The 25,865-nt window shown below is 43.2% G+C and overlaps 2 protein-coding genes across 3 annotated transcripts in view; one reads left to right on the top strand and one right to left on the bottom strand.

The window, feature by feature from the left end:
* The window catches only part of KLHL41 (kelch like family member 41), an 8,907-nt gene extending 7,568 nt beyond the window's left edge, over positions 1-1,339 (top strand). Inside the window, exon 6 of the mRNA XM_083409400.1 lies at positions 984-1,339. Coding sequence (XP_083265526.1) covers positions 984-1,095 — 112 coding nt within the window. The 3' untranslated portion in view covers positions 1,096-1,339. The remainder of the gene's footprint in view (positions 1-983) is intronic.
* FASTKD1 (FAST kinase domains 1) lies at positions 76-25,865 on the bottom strand. 2 transcript variants are annotated; one of them, XM_083408010.1, is made up of 15 exons: positions 24,926-25,865; positions 23,181-23,688; positions 21,555-21,623; positions 18,757-18,882; positions 17,762-18,160; positions 16,256-16,366; positions 13,671-13,802; positions 11,754-12,240; positions 10,826-10,940; positions 9,661-9,789; positions 7,227-7,358; positions 6,543-6,656; positions 4,865-5,006; positions 3,660-3,774; positions 76-2,864 (listed from the first exon to the last, which is right to left on the bottom strand). In XM_083408010.1, the coding sequence occupies exons 2-15, from the start codon at positions 23,513-23,515 to the stop codon at positions 2,775-2,777; spliced, it is 2,496 nt and encodes an 831-aa protein (XP_083264136.1). In that variant the 5' UTR covers positions 23,516-23,688; positions 24,926-25,865; the 3' UTR covers positions 76-2,774. The 2 variants fall into 2 exon arrangements, with proteins under 2 accessions (XP_083264136.1, XP_083264135.1); XM_083408009.1 differs by lacking the exon at positions 24,926-25,865 and adding an exon at positions 24,620-24,903.

The following is a 25,865-nucleotide window of genomic DNA, read 5'->3' as shown; positions in this document are numbered from 1 at the left end:
ACTGTATGAGAGACTAAAATATTTCATATTCACACTGCACGAGGTCATCTCCAGAATCCAGTGGAAAACTGCTGCTTTTGTAAACGTTCTAATGTCAGCTTATTTTTTATTGACAATCTTTTGTCATAGTATATTATCATCTCATCTGAAGCCTGTTAATTCCATCTTTTTTTTGCTATGAAATATTACTCACTTCAGAGGACTAAATAATCTTAACTTCAGGTTAATCAAAAAATTGTCAAAATGCTTTACAGATCGCAGAAGTAACCTCTTTTCCCACAAACAGGCCAGACTCTTTGCTCGAGTACTGTGTAGGTGTTTGCAGAGACAGGTCTGTACCAAGGAGTGGTGGATGGATTTGTCTATCTTTTATGCAAGGGTTTATGCTAGATTGCCTTTCAAAGGCAGTGTTTGGCTACAGTTTTGTGCTGGCCCCACACTGTCCCTGAATCTGCTCTGTGGGGAAAGAACAGATTTAGGGACTGCATGGGCAGAGCAGGGGAGATCATTCCAAAATTATCTGCATAGTGCGGTGTTGAAAGCACCCCTAAGTTTTTTGGTCTAACATGTTCAAAATAGAAATAAACCATATAAACTGATGCAGATAGCTGATTCAGTTAAGAGTTGACACTATTACTTGAGTTGTGAAATTTTAAAGCAGGGATCAGGAACCACCGGCCGCCCTGGGTCATTGGATTCCTACTCCCTCCCATCGCCCCCTTTCAGCGTGGCCAACGGTCACGGAGTTGCCCAATAACAGCTGGAGGACCACAAGGAAAAAGAACGTTGGGAAATAACAAACAGTTCCAGAGCTGTGAAATGAGTCACTAAATCAACAATGTACTATGGAGAATAAAGCCTTATCGTCATAGCTGGCATTTTATGTTGGGATCCTAATGCATGGTTGGTATTTGTAAACATAGAAAGGGATTAGTTGCTCTGTGATCTCAGGTGCCTACTTATAGTAACTTTTGTCCATGCAGGTATGACGACGAGAAGAAGGAGTGGTGTGGGATGCTGAAAGAAATTCGCTATGCTTCTGGTGCCTCTTGTCTTTCTGTTGGCCTGAATCTCTTTAAGCTTTCAAAGCTGTAAAGTGAAAGGAAGATTGACTAATGATGCTTTTTTATTTTTTATTGTCCCCCTCTGGTTTTGTTGTGCAAGCTTACCCTGTACAGAGATTGAGAACTACCTTGATTCATTAAACTGTTCATGTATCTGTCTTATACGTATTAACTTCTGTAGGTGCCCAATGCCCCCCGCCCTCAGTTTTTACTAACAGTTTGAATTTGAAGTAAATTCTGCTGTAACACTGAATAAAATTGAATTTGACTAAAAATGAGTCTGGGAGATTTCATCTAGAAATGGTTCCTACCTGTGCAATTTTTGCTGTAGCCTCATATACAAAATACGCTTATCGCCCCAATCTTCCAGGCTGTCTTGGATTGTTATACATTTCAAAACTATTTTCACATAAAATGGGCTTGGAGCTTCTGCACCAATCACAGCAGAGGACTTTACCATAACTCGCCTTCCTCTGGAAGATCCTCTGGCACACTACAGCATATGGATCAGGGAGTTACAATAGGGACAATTTCTAAAAAAATATATCAGGGAACTCCCCTCTCCTGCATAAGCAGAAATTCCCTCTGCCTGGTATTCATTTAACTGTATAGCCAATTCCTGTGCTTGCATTCTGAGAATTAGGTTATGGAAGCCGCCTCCATTTTTTAAAGATCAGCTTGGCTTCCCCTTAAAATATGGGGGTGATATTTGCTGAGTTGTGGAGTTCTGCAGGTTTAAAGCAGGGGCCAGCCCTGAAATAGGAGGGGGACACCATGAAATAAATGCCAACTATTTGGAGGAGCGGTTTGCCTCTCTGCAACGGACAAGCAACCTGTGGTTGTCACTCACAATGCCTGGCAGACTCAAGCACTTGTGCTATTGTTGCATGTCTCCTGTTCTTTCAACGGCTGCGGCAGCAGCAGACCCGAGGGGAGATTCATACTGGGAATTCACCAGCTCTTAGCAGAGGAAGATAGTTTTTAAATAGCAACATGACACATTTACTAGCTGGAACCAATTCAAAAATCAGAGTGTGGTAGCTTTCTTGTTCACCAGGCTAGTAGTAGCTCCGTAGGAGGAAGCAGCAGGTATAAAGGTATCATAAACTGAGAGGAACAGGCAAGTGTGGTTTACTTTCACTTACTTTGACCTAAAGCGAAATTTCAAGGTGCAGAGACACATTCCATCCTAATGACTTCCATTAGGCTTTTTGTTCCATTGTCTTTTATTGCCCATTTGTTGTATGCATATGAGAAACACAAATGTGTCTGAGCTAAGATTCTGAGAGGTCAGTGTATGTATGATTGATATTTTCCTATGGGTGGAAGAGTCAGCTCTTTGTGCCTCAAGGGGAGCAGCTCTGGAAGTTCTCCAACCCTCGGGGGGGGGGGTCAGAAAGGAGGGTTACAGATGGGGAAATGCATTCTCATCTGCATTGGAAGAATTATCCAGCCATTTCAAAGAGATCTAGTGGAGCATCAAAATCCAGGTCCAAATGTAAATCCAGAGGCACATCTGCATAGGCAGCAGGTTTGTGAAGCTGCTTCCGCATGTGGGTCACCCTTGTGGAACTAGAGCCTAGTGTGCGTTGTGATGATTTCAGTTTTAAAAAGGGATTTCAGTAAAGCCACATCAGGCTTAAAATATTTAATGTTCCACAGTCCATATAAAATGACTTCATGATTGTGTGTCTTCTTCACGTGATCGTATCAAACCTTTTCATATATTTTATTCTTTAGATACTCCATCCATGCCTCCTTTGATGACAGCTCCATGGAGTTCCATTCAAAATGAGGGATCTGAAATAAAATAAAGCTTTCTGTAGAAATATAGCAATGGAAACCTATCAAGATACTTGTTTTTAACAAGAATCTCTGTTGTATTGGCATAGTTACACGGCTGCTTCTAGATCTGGTTGTAAACTGATTTGGAGGGGAACATTATAAGTGAAAACATGTTCAGACATAACACTAGTCAAGTTTCCTGTTACAGAGCACTTGGTCACCTAAGTTTAGGAAACTGAACAGTATTCCATATGCACTGAGGCTAAAGAACAGGATCATCCCAATGTTGACTGCTTTCAATGGAAAGATGCATATTCACTCAAAAGTAAGTTCTACTTACCGTATTTTTCGGCCCATAGGGCGCACCTAGTTTTTTGGGGGGGGGAAATAAAGGGAAAAAAAATTATTTCCCCCCAGGCGCGGGGCTGGGGCGGGGGAAGCCCGAGCTTCCCGACCCCAGCCCCCAGAACAGGCAGCTCTCCACAAGCCATGGGAGAGCTGCACGACTTTGCGCAGCCCTCCCACGGCTTGCAGAGAGCTTCCTGAAGCCTGGAGAGCGAGATGGGTAGGTGCACACCGACCCCTCTCGCTCTCCAGGCTTCAGCGAAAGCCTGCATTCGCCCCATAGGACGCGCACACATTTCCCGCTCGCTGTCATGGCTTCTTTGCTCTTTGGGGCTCGGGGGGAAAGAATTTTTTTTTCTTTATTTCCCCCCTCAAAAAATAAGTGCGCCCTATGGGCCAGTGCGCCCTATAGTGTGAAAAATACGGTATGTGCAATACTGATACAAAATCCAGAGGACAACATACCTGAACAACGTGGTATCCTAGAATCTCCAAATGTCGCTTTTTCATAGCAGCTTCTCCTTTCAGGTGATTCAAGTTCTTACAAAAGGCCTTTGAATCCAGAAAATCCACTGCAATTCTGAATACAATACAATCATATGTGCATCATTATAGGTTCAACAATCTGAAAACAGAATCTACTCAGAATCTAAAGTGAGCCCTTTAGATAATAGGGGCAAAAAACTCCTGAAACTGTATGTATGTCTCACCTCAGAAGTAAAAAGAGGCAAGGGAACGTGCAGAGTTTTATCATATTAAAACATGTATTGCAATGTTAAACTGCAAATGCATCAGTCTCTTCTGAGCAATGGGCCTCTGAAGGCTGATGCCTCCAGTTTCCCTGCCAAGGAGAACTTTCACAGTTCTTTTCAGTAGAGGGAGATAACCTATGTTTATTCCTTTGCACACTTATAATACCTCACTCCACTGAAATGGAAAGGTTAACCCTGAACAAGAGAAATCTGTCACATCTCAATGTGCATCAGTCTCTGCAAATATGTGGCATATGTCCAGAACAACAATAAAATCTAACAAGGTTTCTTTAGAGCAAATAAAGTTCAAGGAATACTAAAACGGACGCTCTTTAACAACACAGCCAGCTAGAAATTAACTTTCCATTGAGCAAGTAACTAAAGCAAATATAGGTTGCCCTATCAATAAGGGAGTTTCTACATTAGGAATGGTGTAGACTCAATGAAGGTGTCTATCCAGAATAAATTGCAGTAAATTAAGGGAGGAAATGAAATATCCTTCTAAACGCCCTTTTTTATTTCAGCTCAGCTTGCCTTGGTCCAAGAACCCTAAGGGCCTTGTAATAAAGCTTAGTGCATTTCACAATGTAGCATTTTATTCAAAGTCAAAAATATTAACGGCTGAAGAGCACACGCAGATGCAAAGATATGCTTCCCAGTTTAAATAGCAACAGAAGTTGGCACTCAGGTTCAGGCCAAAGTAAGGAGCAACTGACTTTAAATGCTGTTATTTTAAATGTTGTTGTTAGCGACTAAAGTTGTAAGTGCAATTTGCCTCTCACTTACTCTTTAGGAGCAAGTGGAATCAGATACGTACAATGGGACAGATCAGCCTTCCCTGAATTTGTACTTGGCATAAAACTGTATGAAAGAAGATGGACTATTGACCATAGAAGCACACAGAAAATATGTAACCACCTCTGAGCTCTGGGCGGCAGCCCTTTCCTTCCCAACAACAGGCCATCTTGCTCCCAGTGCATTCCCTTCAAGTCAGCCATGACAACAATCTGTTCGGTATGCGGAAGAGGCTTCTTGTTTTTATCAAGAATACACTCAAAGTCTGAAATAAAAATTATCATCTCAGGACTTGTCACAATAGGAAGTTAATGTTTACAGTGGGGCATGACTCCTCCACCAGTGCAATATTACAAACCACAATGTTACTCAAGCACTACTACTGTATATTCAGACACACGTATATACTTAAGAGCAGACTCTTAAGTAAAGCATGAAACAGCTTACGTGGGGCTCCAGTGATCTACAATCCAGGTACTCACCAGGCTCATACTTTGTTTCAGCAATACTTTAGCTCCCAGAGCACTCACTCACTATTTAAGGTTAGGATAATAGTTACACAGGCCACCACTTACAAGAAAAGAAAAGAAAACCTATAAGCAAAACTTCTCTGTTACACACAGGCTGTCTATTTACTGCTTATGTCACTCCAGTCCCACTGATTTCACTAGTACAACTTTTCACACCAAGATCCTGAGCACAATTACTTGGAAGGACGTGCTACTGATTTCAATTAAATATGCTCCTCACTGGGGCTTATTATCCAAAAGATGCAAAGCATCACCCAACCGCATTTCTATCCATGGCCCAACAGTTTCCACAAGTTTCATGCAAATGCAGTAGCAATTTTAAAGGGGAAGTTAGGTGGTAGCCTAGTTGTGAGGAATTCTGCTTGGGGGCGAGGAATCAGGGGAGGAATTTTCACGGCTGCACTCAAAAAGATGAGTTAAAATACAATTTAAACTTTAAAACAACATTAAATGCTACAAAAGTGGGTGGGGAGCACAGTTGTCAAGACTCTCATACTACCTCATTGCATCCAGCAACTGCAAGAGCCTGGCCACTGTATCCCGTACATTGGTGACCCAGAGGCTGGATTAATGCAATGCGCTCTATATAGCTGTACTGTGTGGTTTTAAGTAGAATTGTTGTAAACTGCTGTTTTGTTTTTTGAATAGCTTATAAATAAAAGTATATAAGTACTACTACTACTACTACTACTACTACAGTGGTACCTCTGGTTACATACTTAATTCATTACGGAGGTCTGTTCTTAACCTGAAACTGTTCTTAACCTGAAGCACCAATTTAGCTAATGGGGCCTCCCGCTGCCGCCACTGCGCAATTTCTGTTCTCATCCTGAAGCAAAGTTCTTAACCCAAGGTACTATTTCTGGGTTAGCGGACTCTGTAACCTGAACCGTATGTAACCTGAAGCGTATGTAACCCGAGGTACCACTGTAATAATAATTTTATCATTTATACCCCGCTCATCTGGCTGGGTTGCCCCAGCACAAGAACTGGGCCTGACAGTGTTTGAGGCATCCTTCTTTGGTATCCCTGCATCAAACCACTCGCACGGGCCCTCCTTTGGGCCTGTGAATCAGGACAGGCCTTCAATAAGGAAAAATAAACAACACTGCATTCAGATAACTATAAATAGATTGTCTGGAAAGCCTCTGGGGTAGCCAGGACTTGCTTTGGATAGCCAGGACTTGCTTCTGTACATTTGAGAAATGTTTTGAGAGAGTTTCCCATGAAATGCTGAACCACAGAGGATTTCCCACGAATTAAACACCCACCGATTCCGTAGTAGTATGGAGTGAGAACAGACACCTTGGCAAAGTGGCTTCCTCCCAAAATTTCTCCCAGCAGTCCGTGAATCTGCTGTTGCAACGCGCTAAGACGACCACTGCCTGGGGGTGAAAACAAAAACAAAGCATAAAAACCAGATCAGAAGCAAAGGGAAGACAGAACAAAATATCACGAATCGCTTTACAAGAACGACGCGTGTTACGTTATCAGAAGGTGGAATCCAGGTGATGCTCCTTGAGCTTTTGTTCCAGTAGAGGCATCTGCTAAAGGAAGAAGGGAGGCGATCTTTGCCAATTTGTCCCCCGCCCCATGCCATCTCCCAACCCATCCTGGAGATTTCCCAACCCTCCAGAAAAGATTTTCAGAGGGTGCTATGGGCTTCTGTGGGGAGAGGAAATGGGGGGGTCACCTCCTGCATTCTTCCATTAGCAAATACATTATGCAAGGGTACCAAATGGATATTACCCTGAGCTTGTCAGCATCTTTTCTGTTTGTTTGTTTTTTAAATACCTTCATATAGCACTTCATAGCAGGCTGACAAGGACATAACTGAAGTTTAAGCCATTTCTGAAATGTTATGAGTTTTAATAAATGTGACTCTGTAAAGGTGTTTTTCTTAATGGACTGAGGCACCCATAATGCAACTGTCATTTAAAAGGTTAAATATTCACCTTTTCGCTGTAGTTGCTGACAGTAGCGCTCATGAAACCATGGAATTTGGAGCTCTGGGCACTCCAAACAGACCGCTCGGTTCAGTTCCATCAGCCGTAAGCGGACCCTCCGGTTTAAGGAATCCGGTAGCGCTGGTTTTTTTAAAAAAATGGAGGGGAAAAACGAACACTATTTACACCACTGTATGCCTGACAGCACTTCTGTAAGTACAAAAGCAAGCAGCTCTTCAGACAAAGGACACAGCCGCAGAAGCAAATCAGAAGTCTCTTAAGCTGCAATCCAACCCCCACCACTGTACACTGGGCTGTGGGGACACTGGACTGAACAGAGGCTTGCTTCTGCTGGCTCAGCCAGCCTCCTGTCAGGATGCTGTCAGCGGCTCCCGGCTGGTTGCCCAGGAGATTATAAAGACAAGGAAAAGTTTCTTACAGTCCTTTTTTATTTCAATCTTTACAGAGAGAGGCTATAGGACCCAGCCTCTTGGATAATAGCATTGTCCCAAGTGAATCTCCACCCGCCCTGTCTCTCCCACTTCCTCATTTGTCATTCTCTTCATCTCCTCTATGGGTGCTGCTACATGCCCTCTGTCTTTGAGCTCTTTGCTCTCCTACTTTTAAGGCTCACCGAGTTCTGGCAGATAGATAGAGGGTCTGAAATGCTTTCTAATGACAACATGCCAGCCAGCTGCTCTGGCTCTCCCATGATTTCCCAACTTTCCCCCTCATCTGCCTCCGAGCTGCTTCCTCCCTCAAACCCCTGTTGTAAATCTATACTGTCTTCCTCTTCTTCCTCCCTGGGTCAGGACGGGGAAGTGGTCTCCACCATTCCTCCTCTGCCCAGTCCCTGACACCTCCACTGTTACAGACCTCCTGCCTTCCATTCACCCTACCCCCGTTGGCAGAGCCCAATGGATAGCCCACAAAATGGGGCCTTCTGAGGGCTAAGATGGCCTGGGATCCACAGATTCCCAAGCTGCCCTCACAGCCAGCTGGCAGCAGGTCTAATACGAAGTTGGTACAGGTATGGGGTCTGATATGCCTCGCCAACACCGCCTTCCAACACTACTCTTGTGAATAGCCAGGCTGTGGAGGTAGCCTTGCAACTCTGCAGAAGCAGCAGTTTCTGAGAACTAGTAGCGCTTTCTAAAAAATGAATCCGTGCAGAAGGGAAAAGACATTGATCACCACAACCTTACATAGAGCCCCGTTTAATTCATACTCAATTGGTATAGGGCTTCAGCAAAAAAACAACAACCAGAAGTCAAAATTCACTCTGGGTTTCTTTATGAAGCTGAGAAGTGTTGTTACCCCTTTTGGCTTTTTAAATATTCTGGCTGTTTGGAATTTTGAGGGCTCCTATCTGCAAGCATTTCAAAGAGACGATAGAGAAGGTGAGGAGATCTTCGTTCCTCTTTTCCCCTCTGGGAGGGAAAAGGAAAATCACTGTTCTGTCTTGGTGCTGCTGATGCAGAGGACAACTTCCTCACAAACATAGCCACAACTCAGGGGGTCCACCATGCCTTCTCCTCCTTCCCCCATTTAGAGAGGGCACAGGGGGATGAAAGTAAGCAAGTAATAAAGGTATTATTCTACGCACAGTGAACAAAGCTTCACCAAGAAAAGTGGGACTTACATCTGAGTAAAAATGGAAACTGCCAGATGACATGTAGTGGATTGATTAGTACAGAAATGCCCAAATGAATAAATGAAGTCTCAATCGGATGAAAATTTATAGTTGAACAGACTAAATTAAAATGCTAGTTTTAACTGTACCTTCATTTTAAAAACAAAATGAAAGTAATGTTTCACTCCTGACCTAGCTTGGGGGAGCATTTATGGGAAGAACTACCTGACTCAAGGCTGCTGTATGATTCTCTAAACAAGTAACCTCATTTATAATCACAACTGAAAATCCTTATTCCTTCAAGCTGGGTGGAAAGAGAAGACATTTAAAACACAGTTTAGCCTGAATCAGATTTTACTTCCTTCCCATGATGGTGTTGGGGAGTAGTATGCAAGAGGAAGAAATATTAAGTAGGTTGATATTTCTGCTAGGTAGATAATATCTGAATTGCGTGTTGCACACTCGCTATGCAACAAGGCAGAGTATGTATCTGAAGAAAAGAATCATTGCGCTTTGCCAATTTTTACATGTGGAGGATATGGTCACACCCGCATATCCCATTAAACAGTATTCTAGGCAAGCCTCAGGCTCAACCATGGTTGGTTGTTTCTGAACTGGCAAACCGTGGTTTGTTGAAAATAACCTAACTCAAACATAGGAATATTATTCCAAGGTAGATTATTTGAAACCAAAAAGACGGTAGTATCAAAAAATGCAGTTGGCTATTCCTGTTCTGAGCAAAAGAAAACACATACACACAATCTCTTACAAAATGCAAGAGTCTTGTTAAAATTTGTAATTATTTCTTACTTTCAAGCTGGGCATCTAGTTTGGCCAGAAATTCGATGTTAAATATAGCCTTTATCAGATTCTCTGGAAAATACTCAGCAACAGCCAAAGCAAAACCAAGCAGCACAAGGAGATGCGGTTCAAAACTACCTGTATAAAACAAATATATTAGTGTATCCTTTAACTGACAGTATCTCTGAAGAAGTGGAGAAACAGATAGGAAACTAGAACTCTCCACACCCATACAATCACACAGAGCCCCTTCCTCGCCACAGGAACTTATCAAGGGTGGGGATAAAAGTGCATCCCTGTTCCTTTCTCAACAGCTACACCCCACACACAAGTGACACATGAACAAGTCTAAAATGTTGAGGGTTTTTACATACATTTGCTTATTTATTCTGCTTCTGGAAACTGACGTTCAGATTTTGTAATGGTCCGGAGGAACAGAAGGAACAGGGATATAGAGACTGGGAACAGGGCGGGTGGAAAACAGTGGGGAACCATCACAGAAGGAAGAACGTGGTGGCAAATGTCACAGTCCTAAAAATGACCCGATTAACTGTACACTGATAGAGCTTATTTTCATGCTGTTGGCCTTGACGTTAATTTGGTCACAATAATAGATCCCTCGCCCACATCCTCTCCAGCATGGTTTATGTAAGAAAATCACTGCTAGTACTCCCACACTTGTATTCACCCAGTCCTTGCCTGCCAGCCCCTGCTCCATACATTGCCGTGCCTAAGGCTGTGCAACTCGGTCTTCCCACATTGCGAGCGGCACATTTGCAGCAGTAGCTTCATAAGCGCCCTTTACAGGAAATAACCAAATGAATCTTTGTCTTAGAATCTGTGGGGGTATTTTTGTATCAGCAAGCACAAATAGTTTAAAATGTGCTCCTGCTTAGCGCTGTGCTCCTTTTGAAAGATGGGGAAAGGAAGAGTTGCCACTTCACTGCTCACCAGTTTAAATTCATTCTACCTACCGATGTTTAGAATAGTTAGCACAACGTCGTCGTCCCCCGTCCCCCCGCAGCCTCCCAAAAAACAACAGAAGGTTCTGAATTATATCAGTTTTCTTTGATTCAAAAAGAGATTTTATTTGGCCTTGTGCACTCATCACACTGCCAATTGGCACCTTGGGGGGAAATGTCACCCGGCTACCATTCCTCTCTGATGAACTTACCCAAGCAAGAGCTCAAGTGCTGAAGGCAAGCCTCAAAAAACTCTTCACTCTGGGGAGGATCGTAATTTAGAGTAGCAAAGGGACGGAGAACCGAGTAAATCTCAGAACTGTAAACCTAGATAAGAAAGCAAGGGGGTGGGGGAGAAAAGGACAGTCAGCATTTACCACGTATGTCTGCCAGATTTTAATAATTCCTCCAGTATACCTGAAGGAGCATCTCCACCCCCGTCGTTCAGCCCGGACACTGAGGGCCAGCTCCGAGGGCCTTCTGGTGGTTCCCTCATTGCGAGAAGTGAGGCTACAGGGAACCAGGCAGAGGGCCTTCTCAGTAGTGGCACCCACCCTGTGGAACGCCCTCCCATCAGATGTCAAGGAAATAAACCACTATCTGACTTTTAGGAGACATCTGAAGGCAGCCCTGTTTAGGAAAGTTTTTAATGTTTGATGTTTTATCGTGTTTTTAATATTCTGTTGGGAACTGCCCAGAGAAATCCAGCCAGATAGGCGGGGTATTATTATTATTCAAAAAGCAACAAAAGTTAAGGAAGTGGTCTGCAAACATCATTGAGTTCCTTCTCCACACATCAGTGGGGCTTTGTTGAGCCGACAGCCGATTCCCCCATTGTATGCAACTTCACTGATGCACACGGGGATTTGGAATATAAGACCTGCGTAAATGGGGATATGCTTTCTATAAAATGGATCCTCGTCTTCAGTCTCTCCCTAATGTGAGCAAGTTATACGTGTTCCCGGAATAGCAATCAAATCACTCAGCGTAGTGTGCAATGCAGACCCAATACACCGGGGGGAGGGGGGGACACAGCTCTGATAAACTATGTCCAAATAAGAATACACATAAAACGTAACACTGCATGCTGTTTGTGCTATCACTTTCAAGGGAGATGAAATGATCATGTGTCGTTAGTACCTTATCTATATGCTGAACGGTAATGGCAGCTATTCTATCAAGCAATGGAACGCAGAGATAGGAAGTTCTGGCAAAAAAAGATGACAACTCTGTCACATTTGTCCATGTAATCTGGTCTGCCAAGCGCTGAAGAGCAACCATGGTTTCCTCAAGGAGCATTTCTTCAAACCAGTCTCCAGATATGTATTTCAACTCGTCTAACAGAAGATCCAGATCGTTGGCTTTCTGAAGTCTCTCAAGTGCACAATTGTTGACTTTTTGCAAAAGTTTTCCGTACTGCACCGTGGGGCTTTGCTGATAGGGCTGATCACGTCGAATCCATTTCATAACAGCTGTGGCGAAGGAACTCAAATCACTCAGGCTGCACTGAGGCATTACAGCCTCCATTCGAGTGACTATGACTTCATCCATGTAGGAGTTAGGAAGCAAGGAAAGAACACGGATGAGCATGGAAATATCCGTCGGTACGACATTAGTGTGTAAACAGCTGGAATGCAAAACAGAGAGATATACATCTGTCAGTGATGAAGAGTGAAAATCGGCGGGCCACAAATACTTTTTAGTGCATTTTACACCCAGGTCAGTTGCATATTTGCTTGAAAAGAAATCCGACCGATCAGGAGCCAGCAGCGGGTATGGGAGGCAGTGGCATCAATGTGGCTTACCAGAAGGAAGATGTGGAGCAGTGTGGCCAGCTCCTGCTGGTGTGGCCAGCACCAAACTCCCTGCCACCTCATCCCCAACCCTGGTAAGCTACAGTGACACCAATGATGGGAGGCGAACAACCCACCCACCCACACCAGCTGCTCTTGCCACAGATATCATTAGTAAAGGTAAAGGTACCCCTGCCCATATGGGCCAGTCTTGACAGACTCTAGGGTTGTGCGCCCATCTCACTCAAGAGGCCGGGGGCCAGCGCTGTCCGGAGACACTTCCGGGTCACGTGGCCAGCGTGACAAGCTGCATCTGGCGAGCCAGCGCAGCACACGGAACACCGTTTACCTTCCCGCTAGTAAGCGGTCCCTATTTATCTACTTGCCCCCGGGAGTGCTTTCGAACTGCTAGGTTGGCAGGCGCTAGGACCGAACAACGGGAGTGCACCCCGCCGCGGGGATTCAAACCGCCGACCTTTCGATCGGCAAGCCCTAGGCGCTGAGGCTTTTACCCACAGCGCCACATTGCAAGCTACTTAAATCCCTAGTCCCACACGCTGAAAATGTGAAAATAGGAAAAAATACAGCAAACTGGGTCAGACTGAGCTTATTCCCCAATGCAATTCACTTATAATTCCTTAGCAATAAATTGTATCCACTGTATCAAATTTTAAAAGGGTATGAAAATTAGGGAAGTACCCTGATCAAAGACATTTTCAATTGATTAATTTATCAATTAAATGGACATTTGCACAAAAATGTTATTTCTAAAGCCAGTAGTGTGCTTCATTTAGAAGCGAGATATTCTTCCCATGTGCAAGAGGAAGAATGCCTTCTTAAGATGATCACTGCAAACTGCAATTTTGATAAGTACAGTGGTACCTCGGGTTACATACGCTTCAGGTTACATACTCCGCTAACCCAGAAATATTACCTCGGGTTAAGAAATCTGCTTCAGGATGAGAACAGAAATTGTGCTCCGGCGGCGCAGAAACAGTGAGAGGCCCCATTAGCTAATGTGGTGCTTCAGGTTAAGAACAGTTTCAGGTTAAGAACAGACCTCTGGAACGAATTTAGATCTTAACCCGAGGTACCACTGTACTTCCTGGTCCATGGGGTCACGAAGAGTCAGACACGACTAAACAACAACAACAACAACAGTTCCTTGAATTCTGCTAATGAAGAAGGGAAGGATTCAAATGTATCAAATTAATAAAGAAAGCGATCATCAGAATATATTTGCGGATAAAATGTGCTTTCTTACCTGGTGAGCAATCTCTGTAATTTGGAATAAATCTCAGGATTGGAGCAATGAAATAGGAGGAGGGCATAGGCCAATTTGGCCAATTCTACTGGTTTGTAGAGATCCATATGTTTGTAAAGCAGAGACACAATCCTGAAAACCAAAAGCAGATGAGGCTAAATATCAGGGTGAAATTAAAATCCTTTCAAATAACAGTGAAGATGTATTTTACAAACTGCCCTGGCCCTGAGATGAACACACATTAAATTACAAGACGGATCATAAATCTATTTTGAATGGAGTATCTGTAACATCGGCACAACAGCAAAAGCAGGCTGCTTGGGATCTGTCAATGCTTTCTGATAACGATGTCCTGCATTTCATGTGCTGTTATGCCAGGAGTCACTACCATAATGTCGGTGGGTGCCATTGTGCCTGTCAATACCTCTTTGTAGGCCCACGAAAAGACATGGTAAATGTCCCTTCAAAAATCCACAATGCATGATAGAATGTTTACTCTTCCTGCTCTGCTTCTATCTGCAGTGGCTCAGCTTCTTTTACAATGAGCTCACGCCCTTAAACATGCCCACATTTCACTCGATCCCAGAATTGTGCATTTTGTATTATGCCATATCCTCCATGGCAGCTATTTTGCAGCTGGTACCCTGTGGCACTCCCTCAGATTCCAGAAGTGCCCATCCCTTTGCCCTGAAAGGTTGGCGACCACTGGATTATATCCAGAAACTTGAACAAAGTTGGGATACCCATACACTGCTGCAAATAGATATATTGTCTTATTCCAGCGATAAAAATGGTATCATCTGAAAATCATGTCCATATTGGCCTTGCCTTCACTGGCAGAAATCTGGACTCCTGTCCTTAATTAAAGAACATAGTTAATAAAAGGATGATTGGATCCAATGGTGCCCTTCCATTTGTGGATGTTTCTTTGATATGGTAAAGGTAAAGTAAAGGTACCCCTGCCCGTACGGGCCAGTCGTGTCCGACTCTGGGGTTGCGCGCCCATCTCACTTAAGAGGCCGGGGGCCAGTGCTGTCCGAAGACACTTCTGGGTCACATGGCCAGCGTGACAAGCTGCATCTGGCGAGCCAGCGCAGCACACAGAAACGCCGTTTACCTTCCCGCTATAAAGCGGTCCCTATTTATCTACTTGCACCCGGGGATGCTTTCGAACTGCTAGGTTGGCAGGTGCTGGGACCGAGCAAGGGGAGCGCACCCTGCCATGGGGATTCGAACCGCCGACCTGACGATAGGCAAATCCTAGGTGCTGAGGTTTTACCCACAGCGCCACCCGCGTCCCACCTTTGATATGGTAGAGGCTAATATTAATGGAAATGGGAAAGCAATTTGTATTTATCCCCCTTTCTCCTGCAGCCCCTTGCAACATGAAATGTCTGCTCTGGAGTCAGAGGATTTGACCAAAACAAGTCAAACACCCCTGTTGTTTACCTAAGTGCCAGCTGAATCCCAGAGCCTTCTGTGAATGGAAGGAGTCAAGCTGGGTATACCATAGCATTCTATAAACTAAATTAACTTTTTCAGAGAGGAAGGGAAGAAAGTGTTACCCGCTTTCCAAGACAGTGGACCCTATCCAACACACACAAACAACGTATGAGTGAAAAGCACCTCTACTCATATATGGCAGGAGGAAGAAAAATGCCATCCACTTGGAGGCCCTCATACTTTAAAGGAGTCTAAAAGTTTATGCTGGTCTTGATCCTGGTCACTGTATTTGCAGCAATTTCAGGGCACCATACAGAGAAAGGGAAAACACCAAGTAGATGCAGGGAAATTATTTTCTCTCTGCTCTTTAATTTTTACCCCAAGCCACCCTAACAGGGAAACAAGATGGGATGTTAAATACCTTCCTATATTTAATATGCATGCTTAAAATTGTAAATAGCTGCTGTGAGAGGGATCTGAAATTAGGAATGCAACAGGTGGGTGGGATTTAAGCCTTTTCTCTCCTGCTGCCATTCTGATGAAAACCTCTTCTCTAAAGCTGCTTATTTGCATTGTAAGAAAACCTACTATTGGCACTATGAGATTCTTTCTGGCCATGCAAAAAGCAGCCTCAGGGGAGACATTTTCCTTTTTAAAAGCAGGTACATTAAGTGTAAAGATGCATTTAATGTTTTGCCTAGTTTGGCCTCAGGCACAAAGTAGGACAAAATAACTATGCTGCTTTTGTTCACCAGCTTCATTGAGGTTTACTAACACCCGTTGTGTCAGGACATGTCTTGTGCACATTCCAGCATACATTTCCACAAAAAAACTCTTAAGTCAAATGAGCTTAATGTCAACCAAACAGTGATGAGTTACACCATAATCCTAGGCACGCTTACCTGGATGCAAGTTCTGCTAAAATCAATGGGACTTGCTTCCAATAGATGTGTTTAGGACTGTGGTGTAAGGTAAGTCAACGGCATATCATATAGTGCAAGCATATTCAGCGTTCTGTATCGGTCATTCTTAAACTAAACAGAAGTTACAGATTTTTCACTTGCTGCATTCTGAACAGTCAGAAAAGGGAAGTTACAGAAATTGAGAACATTTTGAGTCGCCATTTTGTACTGAAGGTTTACTTTTGAATCAGTTGTGGATGTCTGATTTCTGTTTCTTGCATAGTGTCCGCCACTGCCAATGTTTGCTGATGGTCAAATTCATCTGCCACTAGTAGAGCAGTTTCAGTTAACCTAAAAATAAACATACAAAATATTACATATTTCCAGCAGTTTAAGAGGTCACAGAGTTGTGTATATCACTCTTATTTCAAAAAGGGAAAGAAGCGTGCTTGGGGAAATGGAAACAGACTCCATAAAGTGAAGCTTTTAATGTATCTTGTAAGAAAGAAAGATAACCTTAAAACACACATACCTCCAGTAAACATTTAGGATTAGAGGTTCCCCATCAGGGAGCATTTTAACTTAGGGTCACACTGAATGAATAATATGTTCAGGAGCAGGAGAATGGTGTGGTTCCTTTACTGATAACTATACAGCTACAATAGTGATGTATGGAAGTGAGAGCTGGACCATAAAGAAGGCTGATCGCCGAAGAATTGATGCTTTTGAATTATGGTGCTGGAGGAGACTCTTGAGAGTTCCGTGGACTGCAAGAAGATCAAACCTCTCCATTCTTAAGGAAATCAGCCCTGAGTGCTCACTGGAAGGACAGATCCTGAAGCTGAGGCTCCAATACTTTGGCCACCTCATGAGAAGAGAAGACTTGCTGGAAAAGATCCTGATGTTGGAGGGCACAAGGAGGGCACAAGGAGAAGGGGACAACAGAGGACGAGATGGTTGGATAGTGTTCTCGAAGCTACCAGCATGAGTTTGACTAAACTGTGGGAGGCAGTGGAAGAAAGTGCCTGGCGTGCTCTGGTCCATGGGGTCACGAAGAGTCGGACACAACTAAACGACTAAACAACAACAACAAAATAAAAGAGCATACTCATGACAGCAGCCAATTCCCATCTTAGGAATCTATTTTGTCAATTTGGGTCAACAATAGTAACAAAGCAAGTCGACAGGAGGGTAAAGGTAAAGGTAAAGATACCCCTGCCCGTACGGGCCAGTCTTGACAGACTCTAGGGTTGTGCGCCCATCTCACTCAAAGAGGCCGGGGGCCAGCGCTGTCCGAAGACACTTCCGGGTCACGTGGCCAGCGTGACATCGCTGCTCTGGCGAGCCAGAGCCGCACACGGAAACGCCGTTTACCTTCCCGCTAGTAAGCGGTCCCTATTTATCTACTTGCACCCGAAAGTGCTTTCGAACTGCTAGGTTGGCAGGCGCTGGGACCGAACAACGGGAGCGCACCCTGCCGCGGGGATTCAAACCGCCGACCTTTCGATTGGCAAGCCCTAGGCGCTGAGGCTTTAGCCCACAGCGCCACCCGCGACAGGAGGGTGCTTCACCATTAATAGCATAAGCCAAGCAGAACTCCATTGCATTTGTAGTTTCCCTTTGTTGTACTGCAGCCTATTCTGCGTCAGATAGCAATGGTTTTCAGATAAAGCATGGAAAAATTCACTTCCTTTTCTAAGGAAAAATGTATTCACATGCACCCAGTAAGCCAGAAGTGAAACTTACCGTTCTCTGTCCTCTGGTCCTGCCATGGGTGCAAGGGTAACAAACAGTCGAGGGAAGCTTGAAGAATTATTGTAGTCATCCATTGCTTCCATCAGTTTCTGTTTAGCAACAAATTTTAACTCAACGTTGCTGAACTGTAAAGCCTGGTAAAGTCCAAGGATGATAACCACACGGTCAACACCTAGCTGGTTTGCATTCTGAAGAAAAACTTTGTTACACTTGTCCAGCAGTGGTCGATGTGGTAGTTTGACATTCCGGAGAAACTGTACGAATCGTCTGGCATTATTCAAGGGGGCAGATTCCGAGGTTTCCAGAATAAACTCTGCCTTCTGTATTAACCGATCTCTAAAATGCTGCGAGATAACACCAGATATGCTGACCATCAAAATTGACAAGACCCTAAAAACATTCCAAAAAAAGTATGCAGTGATTGAACAAACCCAACAATATTTAAAAGGACATTACGTTAAAAATGGAAAGGACTAGAGGAGGGGGGTGGTAAGGTTTTGAGGCAGAATGAAACTGGGTATCTTTTTTTTGAAACTCTATTTGAAAGAGGCAAAAATTAAAGGAAAAAGCATTTTGCCTTCAAGGCAAAGCTGTTTCTTGAGTCTTTTCTTAATGCTATGCAGACTGGAGTGTTTTCAAGCAAAATAACGGAAATATTTCCATATCAGAAGGGCAGATCTTTCTCTGCCAATGAAGAGAGAGCTGCAATATCCTAGGGTCACTGCAATGTCCTCTTAGGGACTGTAGGATTCCAGCGGAAGAGGATTTAAATCCACAGGGACAAAAAACAGTAAAAATGATATCCACAAGGAACCTACGCACATACGGGGTGTCCTATCAGTTGCACCTTCATTAGAATTGTGTTCAGCTAACTTACAACAACAAGAGAGGCCTAAACAGGTATGCTACAGTAGTGCTGTATATGCATGAGAACGGTAACAAAAATACTCTCAATTCTTCTGAGACATTTATTAAATTAAGATTACCTCCCATCTTGTATGGAATCCAAGTTCCTATTCACAATCTCAGCTATATCACCAGTGAGAGGACTAAAGTACATTTGTTGGTCATGTAGGCACATTGCAAATTTAGATAGCAGAGGCATGCTGAGTCTGTGAGGATATAAAAGGAAAAGCCTGCTTTACAAAAGCTTTAAAACATTTACCTATATACAAAATTTAAGAGATTCTTGAAGAGCAGTTCACTGCTGACTTACATTATTGATTTAAAAATTACAAACAAACCTGCAACTGTCCTTTGGTAACAAATTATAACAGCTTTACATCCTGCAGTTATCGGTCATCCTAGATTACTACTTTCAAGTACCTTGTAAAACAGATGTTAACATTTCCGGACTGGTTTTCTTTTTACTGTTTACTGCTGGTTTTATTAAGTGTGGTTTGTTGTATGTTATTTTACCTTGTAAGCTGCCTTGAGAGGGCTGATGCCCTTTGTGAAGGGAAGGGGGGTATTTACTTGCTTACTCTATAATAACAAAACCCAACTTCCACTCCAATGGTTCTGCTAAAACCAGGCCACCAGCGCTAGATTTAGAGCAGTTCCCCTGCCAAGCCAAGTATGTGCATCACTATCATCATCTTCCCTATATTTATATAGGTACCTACTGAAAAGATGCATATAAAAGCAATTATACCAAAAGTAATTATTGTGGAAATAAGAATGGGGTGGAGGCAATTCCCCCCCCCTCGTTGAGGACACCATATTACCAAAGTCCACTCATGATACTAGGAGGGAGGGGGGGGCAAGGTTTTAAAGCTATTTTTAAAGGAAATTTGCTGACATACTCCTGGGTTTTCCTGGAGAATTATAATCAATTTTCAAAAATTCAGCCGGGACGCCATTTTCGATGGACGTATGGCAGCTCTACCTCACACTGCAATCAGTTACCCTATTAAAATGCTATAGCCAAATTGACCTTTTATATTCTCCACCCCCATTAAGCCTCATCAGTACGTTAGCTGAGGACTCTGCTGGAAGTGTTTGTTTTTTTTCCAAACCTTCACTGAAGCAAAGGTTTGTCTCACTGTACTACCATGGAAATAATATTTCTGGTACTCCTACCAGTCATCCCAAAACAACTCTCCCCTGCCAAAACTCTGGCCTAAGCCACATGATTCAGCTATCCCCCAGCAAGCCTTTGGCCATTCTCAGATCTAACTTCTTCCCTGATCCTGGCATTGTCTTCTGGTGGAACTGGCAACCAACCACAACTCTGACCAAGGGCTTGTTTACAGTTCCACTTGTCCCATTGCTTTCCCCTGGGAAAACCTAAACTGGAACAAATGCCAATTGGTTTCTCTGTGGACTGATGTTTGTTCCTCTTTAGTGGTAAACAGCAGGTTTCCCAGCAGCAGGCCAAGCAAAAAAACAACAACCCCTCTTGGACCCATGCTTTCTAGACAAGCAGAAGTGTGGATGTGTCCTACCTAACTCAACTAAGTACTGCTGACCAGCACCCAGTAGTATTATATACACTTCTTCTGCCCCCTCCAGTCTAGCCCCAGCCAACCACACCATCTAACTGAAAATTCTGAATCTGTACCCACCAATCAAATTTGGCATACTGAGAATTCTAACTCAAGAGCTGTCCATTAAGGCTCCACACGACAGTTAGACTGACTTTCATTGGACCATACAGAAACATGTAAATAACCAGCCTCAGCCCCCTTTGGCAAGTGGTAAATACCATTTCTAGACTGGTAGCCTTCAACCATTTCAGAATGGGGGTCATCTTTAACCCAACATGCATTTGGGGATCAGCTTCTTATTTTTATTTAGCGTGTATTTGAAGTACAGTGGTAGTACTGCTATTGTGACCACCTTAGGTCAGGTACAACTTAGCAGAGGGTCCTTGCCTTGTCCTTCTTTCCCTTTAAAGTTTTACTTAAATGTGCATCAGAACTGGAGGTGGGGGAGAGGACAGGGAGGGCTCTAGGGCGCAGACCAGACACAAGAGAAAAAAAGCAACATGTATCCCAAAGTGAGCTTGTGACTGACCATAGCACTGAACATCAAAGTTTTCCAAATCCCTTGAACTTCCTGCCTATCTACATAAGGCACCTTCACTGTACTACTTTAAATCCCTGCTGAAATCTTCATGTCACCAAGCCCACTGAGTCACATAATTTAACATACAGTATATACCTGCTTTTTAAATTTTGCTGATTTTGTGATTTATTTATTTTTTAAAAAATAGTTTTATGTATATTGCTCAGATGTTTTCAGTTAGGCAGTTTATTTTTTAAAATAATTTTATACACACACACACAAAGCTTAGATATTAGCCCAGATTCTTGAGTTTATTGTTCTGGTACACTTTAACTTCCTCAAGGAAGGGTGGACTGGAGCAGAGGTTATTTTCTCCCATAAATCTTTATAGATTCTTCTATAAACTGGTTTAAAACCAAGTCTTCCACTGCTTTCATTTAGGAATCTTAACAGTGCAATCTTATACTGAAATAAATCTCACTGAGGTTAGTTAGTCTTACTTCCAGTTACATAGCTATCAAATTTAAGCCTAAAGTCACCTTTCAAAATCTATCCAGGAGTGTTACATTCTTAAATCTGTAGCTGCCTTTATTGGTACAATGGTCCTCAGTGCAAATTTATCTTAACCCACAACTACTTCAGCTTTGAAGAGAGAAAGGGGCCTATCATACTTTTAATAAATTAAGCTTGTCAGTACTAACCTTGTGATAAGTTTTTATAAGCATGAGCTCTCAAGCTTTCAATTTATAGGATTTTAATTTTAATGTGTACTTGCCCATTTAATCTTCTCCAGCATTCCATGACGAGCTCTGCAACCAGCGAATCATGGGCCTCAATTCCAAACCTTCACAAGGACCAAATGACAAGTCAAATGCCCTGCATAGATATTTTAACAGAGATGGGGGGGGGGGGGAGAACCTGTGCGGTTTTAAATGTATTACAGATAGCTGGTTGCTAGAGTTTTGTACTTACCGAACACTTTCCCTGCGCGTTCTAGAAAGCCTCTTACAACTATGAACAGATCAGTGCTTGGAACTGTGCAGCTAGGATGCCAACTCTCTTTCCCCTTTAAACCCCACATTTTCTTCAAGGCCTTTTACTTAAAACCACTTAAATCCCTGGGCCAGGTTCAGCTTCCTAGTTCCACTAGTAAGAGCCAGTTCAAGAATTCCCGCTGGTGCAATGGGGTCCCCCCCACGCCTCCCATTGCATCCCCAAATCGGCACTGTGGGGATTGGGAGAACCCACAAACAGCATGCAAGTGGTAGAAGAGGGGAGGTTGTTACGCCAGGCAGGCAAAAAGGCTTGTGCCGATGGAATATTTTACCGAGAGGCTGAATTTCCTCCCATCTCCGCTGTAACCAACCGTAAATATGCATAATTGCATTTGCTCACGTTCAGCCTTTAACACTTGGCTCTCCTTCATCTGTTGGCTTCTCCATTGCTCTGCCTGCTTGGGACAGAAAGTCAGCCACAGCTGGAACTTTTTACAGTGGTGCCTCGCAAGACGAAAAGAATCCGTTCCGCGAGTCTCTTTGTCTTGCGTTTTTTTTCATCTTGCGAAGCAAGCCCATTAGCGGTTTAGCAGATTAGTGCTATTAGCGGCTTAGTGGGCTTAGTGAATCAGCTGATAAGCGGCTTAGCGGATCAGCTGTTAAGCGGCTTAGCGGCTTGGGGAAAGGGGGGGGGGGAGGAAAAAAACCCTGCAGGAACTTGCAAGACATTTTCGTCTTGCGAAGCAAGCCCATAGCAAATTCGTTTTGCGAAGCACCTCCAAAACGGAAAACCCTTTCGTCTAGTGGGTTTTCCGTCTTGCGAGGCATTCGTCTTGCGGGGCACCACTGTATTTTGCTTTTCAAACTTTTTGGACTCTATCAGCCCCAGCCTGCATTGGCCAATGACCACGGGTGATGAAAGCTGTGGTCCAACATCTGGAGGGCTACAGATTCCCCATCTCTGCAGTAACCAATAGTGAGAACCCTCTGGAAGTTGTGGTCACCTCCGCAATGATTGTCTAGTTTCCCTTTGAACTGCCTAACGTCAGGACATTAATGGGAGAAAATATTGGCAGCCAAGCTACCTTTGCTTTGGCTTGATTGTGCCTGTTAACTGTCAGTCCCTACACCGCCTTTTACACTTAACATCTGCTACGTGAAAGTAATCTCATACATTTTTATGGATGTAAGACACAGGTATTGTGACTCATTAAATCATACACTGTTTAGATAGATAGAGAAATATGAGCAAATTTTAAACGGGCATTGTACTAGTGAGCTGTGCTTTTGCAGCAACCAGGATGCTTCAGTCTAAGCATATATTTTTTAAAAACACAATTACTTTTTAAAACCCAGATTAATAAACTTACCCCCATTACATTTCAGCATCATACTATATGGCTTACCTGAGTAAATTATACAGAATATCCACTAATGCTTCATTATCCATTTGTTCAATCTTGTTTTCTGCTAAAATGCGAAGTATAAGAAACTGGGAGTGATTTTTTACATAATCAGTAAGCCTCAGAGGCTCAGGCTTCTTCTTTTGAAACTCCCAAAGTATATTAATTGCCCTTCCCACGTGTTTTTCAGAAAGTTTGGTTTTGTTCTTTCCAACAAGGTCAAACACTTGATCTTCATTTATGCAGTTATTTAGCTGGCTTAACAAGGGATCACTACTCCAAGTCTGACACTGGCGACATCTCAGTGCAAATAAATAAAAACGTCTTACGGACAGCATTTTTGTGATTTTTATGTTTTTTGAAACATGTCCAGAATGAGGCTACTCTTCTTCACTTCCAATCAGATGCAAACCACAAGCTAGCAGCAAGGTAAAGCATTTAGATATATAATATTGCTTTTCCCTTATTCTCTGTAGTTATTGTTGAAGAAGCGGAAATAATTCTGAAGAACCTGCAAAAACAGCAGTTTAAAATAATTAGTCTTGAAAATAAGTTACTAAACCACAAAATTTGATTGTTCTGTCTGCCTGTGCATGCCTGTATCAATATTGTAGCCTATCAATAGTCCAAACAAACAATATTTGGCATTCAAACTTCACACAAAATCATGGTTTAGTGTTACATGATGAGTTGCAGTGAGCCTCAGGTTCAGTACTCCTCGCCTCCTCCGGTGTAGCTATAGAGGAATTTGGAAGTTCTCACTTCCATTTTCGATTCAGCTTCCATTTTTTATTTTGCTGCTCACCGGGAAAAGTGAACTCAAAAAAAGCGTAGATCATCTTAACAATGGTTTGTTGAAATTTGCCAACTTCAAAGCACAGGTTTTATGAAGTTAGCTTGTTTCAACAAACCATAGTTGAGAAATCTGTCCATATAGCACTAAGCTGTAATATAGCAATATGCGTGAATCAAGCCACTGCAGTTGCCCCCCCCATCAAGTAAATAAATAGAAATACTTAACTAACTGACCAATTACCTTGCAGATAACTTGGTTCTGCCTCCCCCTGGGATAAGTGGATTTCCTGAATCAGCGGAGGGCTGAACTAGATCACATTTAAGGTTCCACCCAACTCTAAGATTATATGAATATGTATTCCCACAGGTGTTCTGAGGTAATAATAATATTGTACTTCCTTCCTGATTTCAAGATGGATCTGAACCAAAACCTTTCCAACAAATCCAAACTCACTATATTGTCTATTTTTTATTTTTAAAAACAATGTGTCTTGACATCCACTCATTTTCATACAGAATAGTGAAGCTCTTTCTCTTTTTTTTTTAAACAAAACAAAACCAAACCCTCTCTGTAGAAGCCACGTGAGAATAAGTCCACCCCTGTACACATAAACCTAGTACAACCTCTAACGTATCGACATTATCACCTTTCTGCAGCTGTGAAGGTAACAGTTTGAACCCCCGTGAACCGCCTGGATCCTTGTGTCCCTTGTGCTGCTTAGGAAGCCCATCTCTTTCAACAGAAGCATGTCGCACGCAGGAAAAGGGTGACTTCCTACAGATCACACGACCACGCTGCCTATTGCAAAGCAGGCTCCTCCTAGAATCCACATGGCGGGAGATCACCACCTCTGCTCCAGCAGCAAATATCCCCGCATAGAGAGACGAATGGATAACAATGAAATGAATGTCTATAACTCCGTCCACACCGGCCGCAAAAAATACATACTTACCAGCCGATCCGTAGCTTCTGTCCTATATACAACAATCGGGTCTGAGTCTTAGTTGAAGAATCTGCTACTACATTTCCCAGCATGCTCCTCCGACAGTCTCCTTGCCTGTCGGGAGTTGTAGTCTTTCCATTGTGCAACATTGCTTGTGGCGAATCTAGGCTACAACTATTTGAAGAAGTGTGATGGCAAGCTGCTTTAAAAAGTGCACTCCCAGGACGACTCCTACCAGCCTTAAGCTGATTTATTAAACTTTGCCTCTCCCTAGGGATCTGCGAATTTATTTTTGGCCAAGGGTTATTGATAATACATGCAAGATCTCAACCAGCCTTTCTCAACCTTGGGTCCCCAGATGTTTTTTCGCCTACAACTCCCATCATCCCTGACCACTGGTCCCTTGAGCTAGGGATCATGGGAGTTGTAGGCCAAAAAAACATCTGGGGACCCAACCTTGAGAAATCCCAACTTTGGGGGGCCCAGATGTTGACTACAACCCCCATCATCCCCAGCCACCATGGTCAGTGAGCTGTAGGCCAACATCTGGAGACCCAGGGTCGGGAAGGGATGCAACCAGACCCCTTTGTTTCATTTTCTAACACAGTACAAATTAAAGTCTGCCTGCGCTATGTTGGAGAAAATTAAGACACTTCCATGGAATAGCTATTCCTGGGAAAATATATGCCACTAGTGATTTTTTTCTCTGTTTTTGGATAGTAGGAAACCCTAAGAAAGGCTAAACGCAGCAAAATTGCACGTTTAACACAAAAGTAGACTCCCTCCTAGAAAGTGTAGCCTTGCAGCCTGAACCCCTCGACAACATTTAGAACCATTTCCCCTCCGTTTGCGGTGTTGGGAAGATGATGCTTCCCTCTCCCGACGTGGGTCGGCCTGACCTTCCTGCAAGTTTACTTTTTATAAAAAAGAACATTTAATAAATAATAAA

The sequence above is a fragment of the Podarcis tiliguerta genome, assembly GCF_965153285.1.
Source record: "Podarcis tiliguerta genome assembly, chromosome: 1".
In the NCBI taxonomy this organism is placed as follows: Eukaryota; Metazoa; Chordata; class Lepidosauria; order Squamata; family Lacertidae; genus Podarcis; species Podarcis tiliguerta.
This window is presented reverse-complemented; position numbering and strand designations above follow the sequence as displayed.

Coding starts and splice junctions, on each gene's coding strand:
- FASTKD1 (XM_083408010.1), bottom strand. CDS start 23,515: ATGCTGTCCGTAAGACGTTTTTATTTATTTGCACTGAGATGTCGCCAG. Junction 3,775..4,864: donor CTGCCGCCCAGAGCTCAGAG/GTGGTTACATAT, acceptor TATTGTATTCAG/AATTGCAGTGGATTTTCTGG. Junction 2,865..3,659: donor TAGGATACCACGTTGTTCAG/GTATGTTGTCCT, acceptor ATTTTATTTCAG/ATCCCTCATTTTGAATGGAA.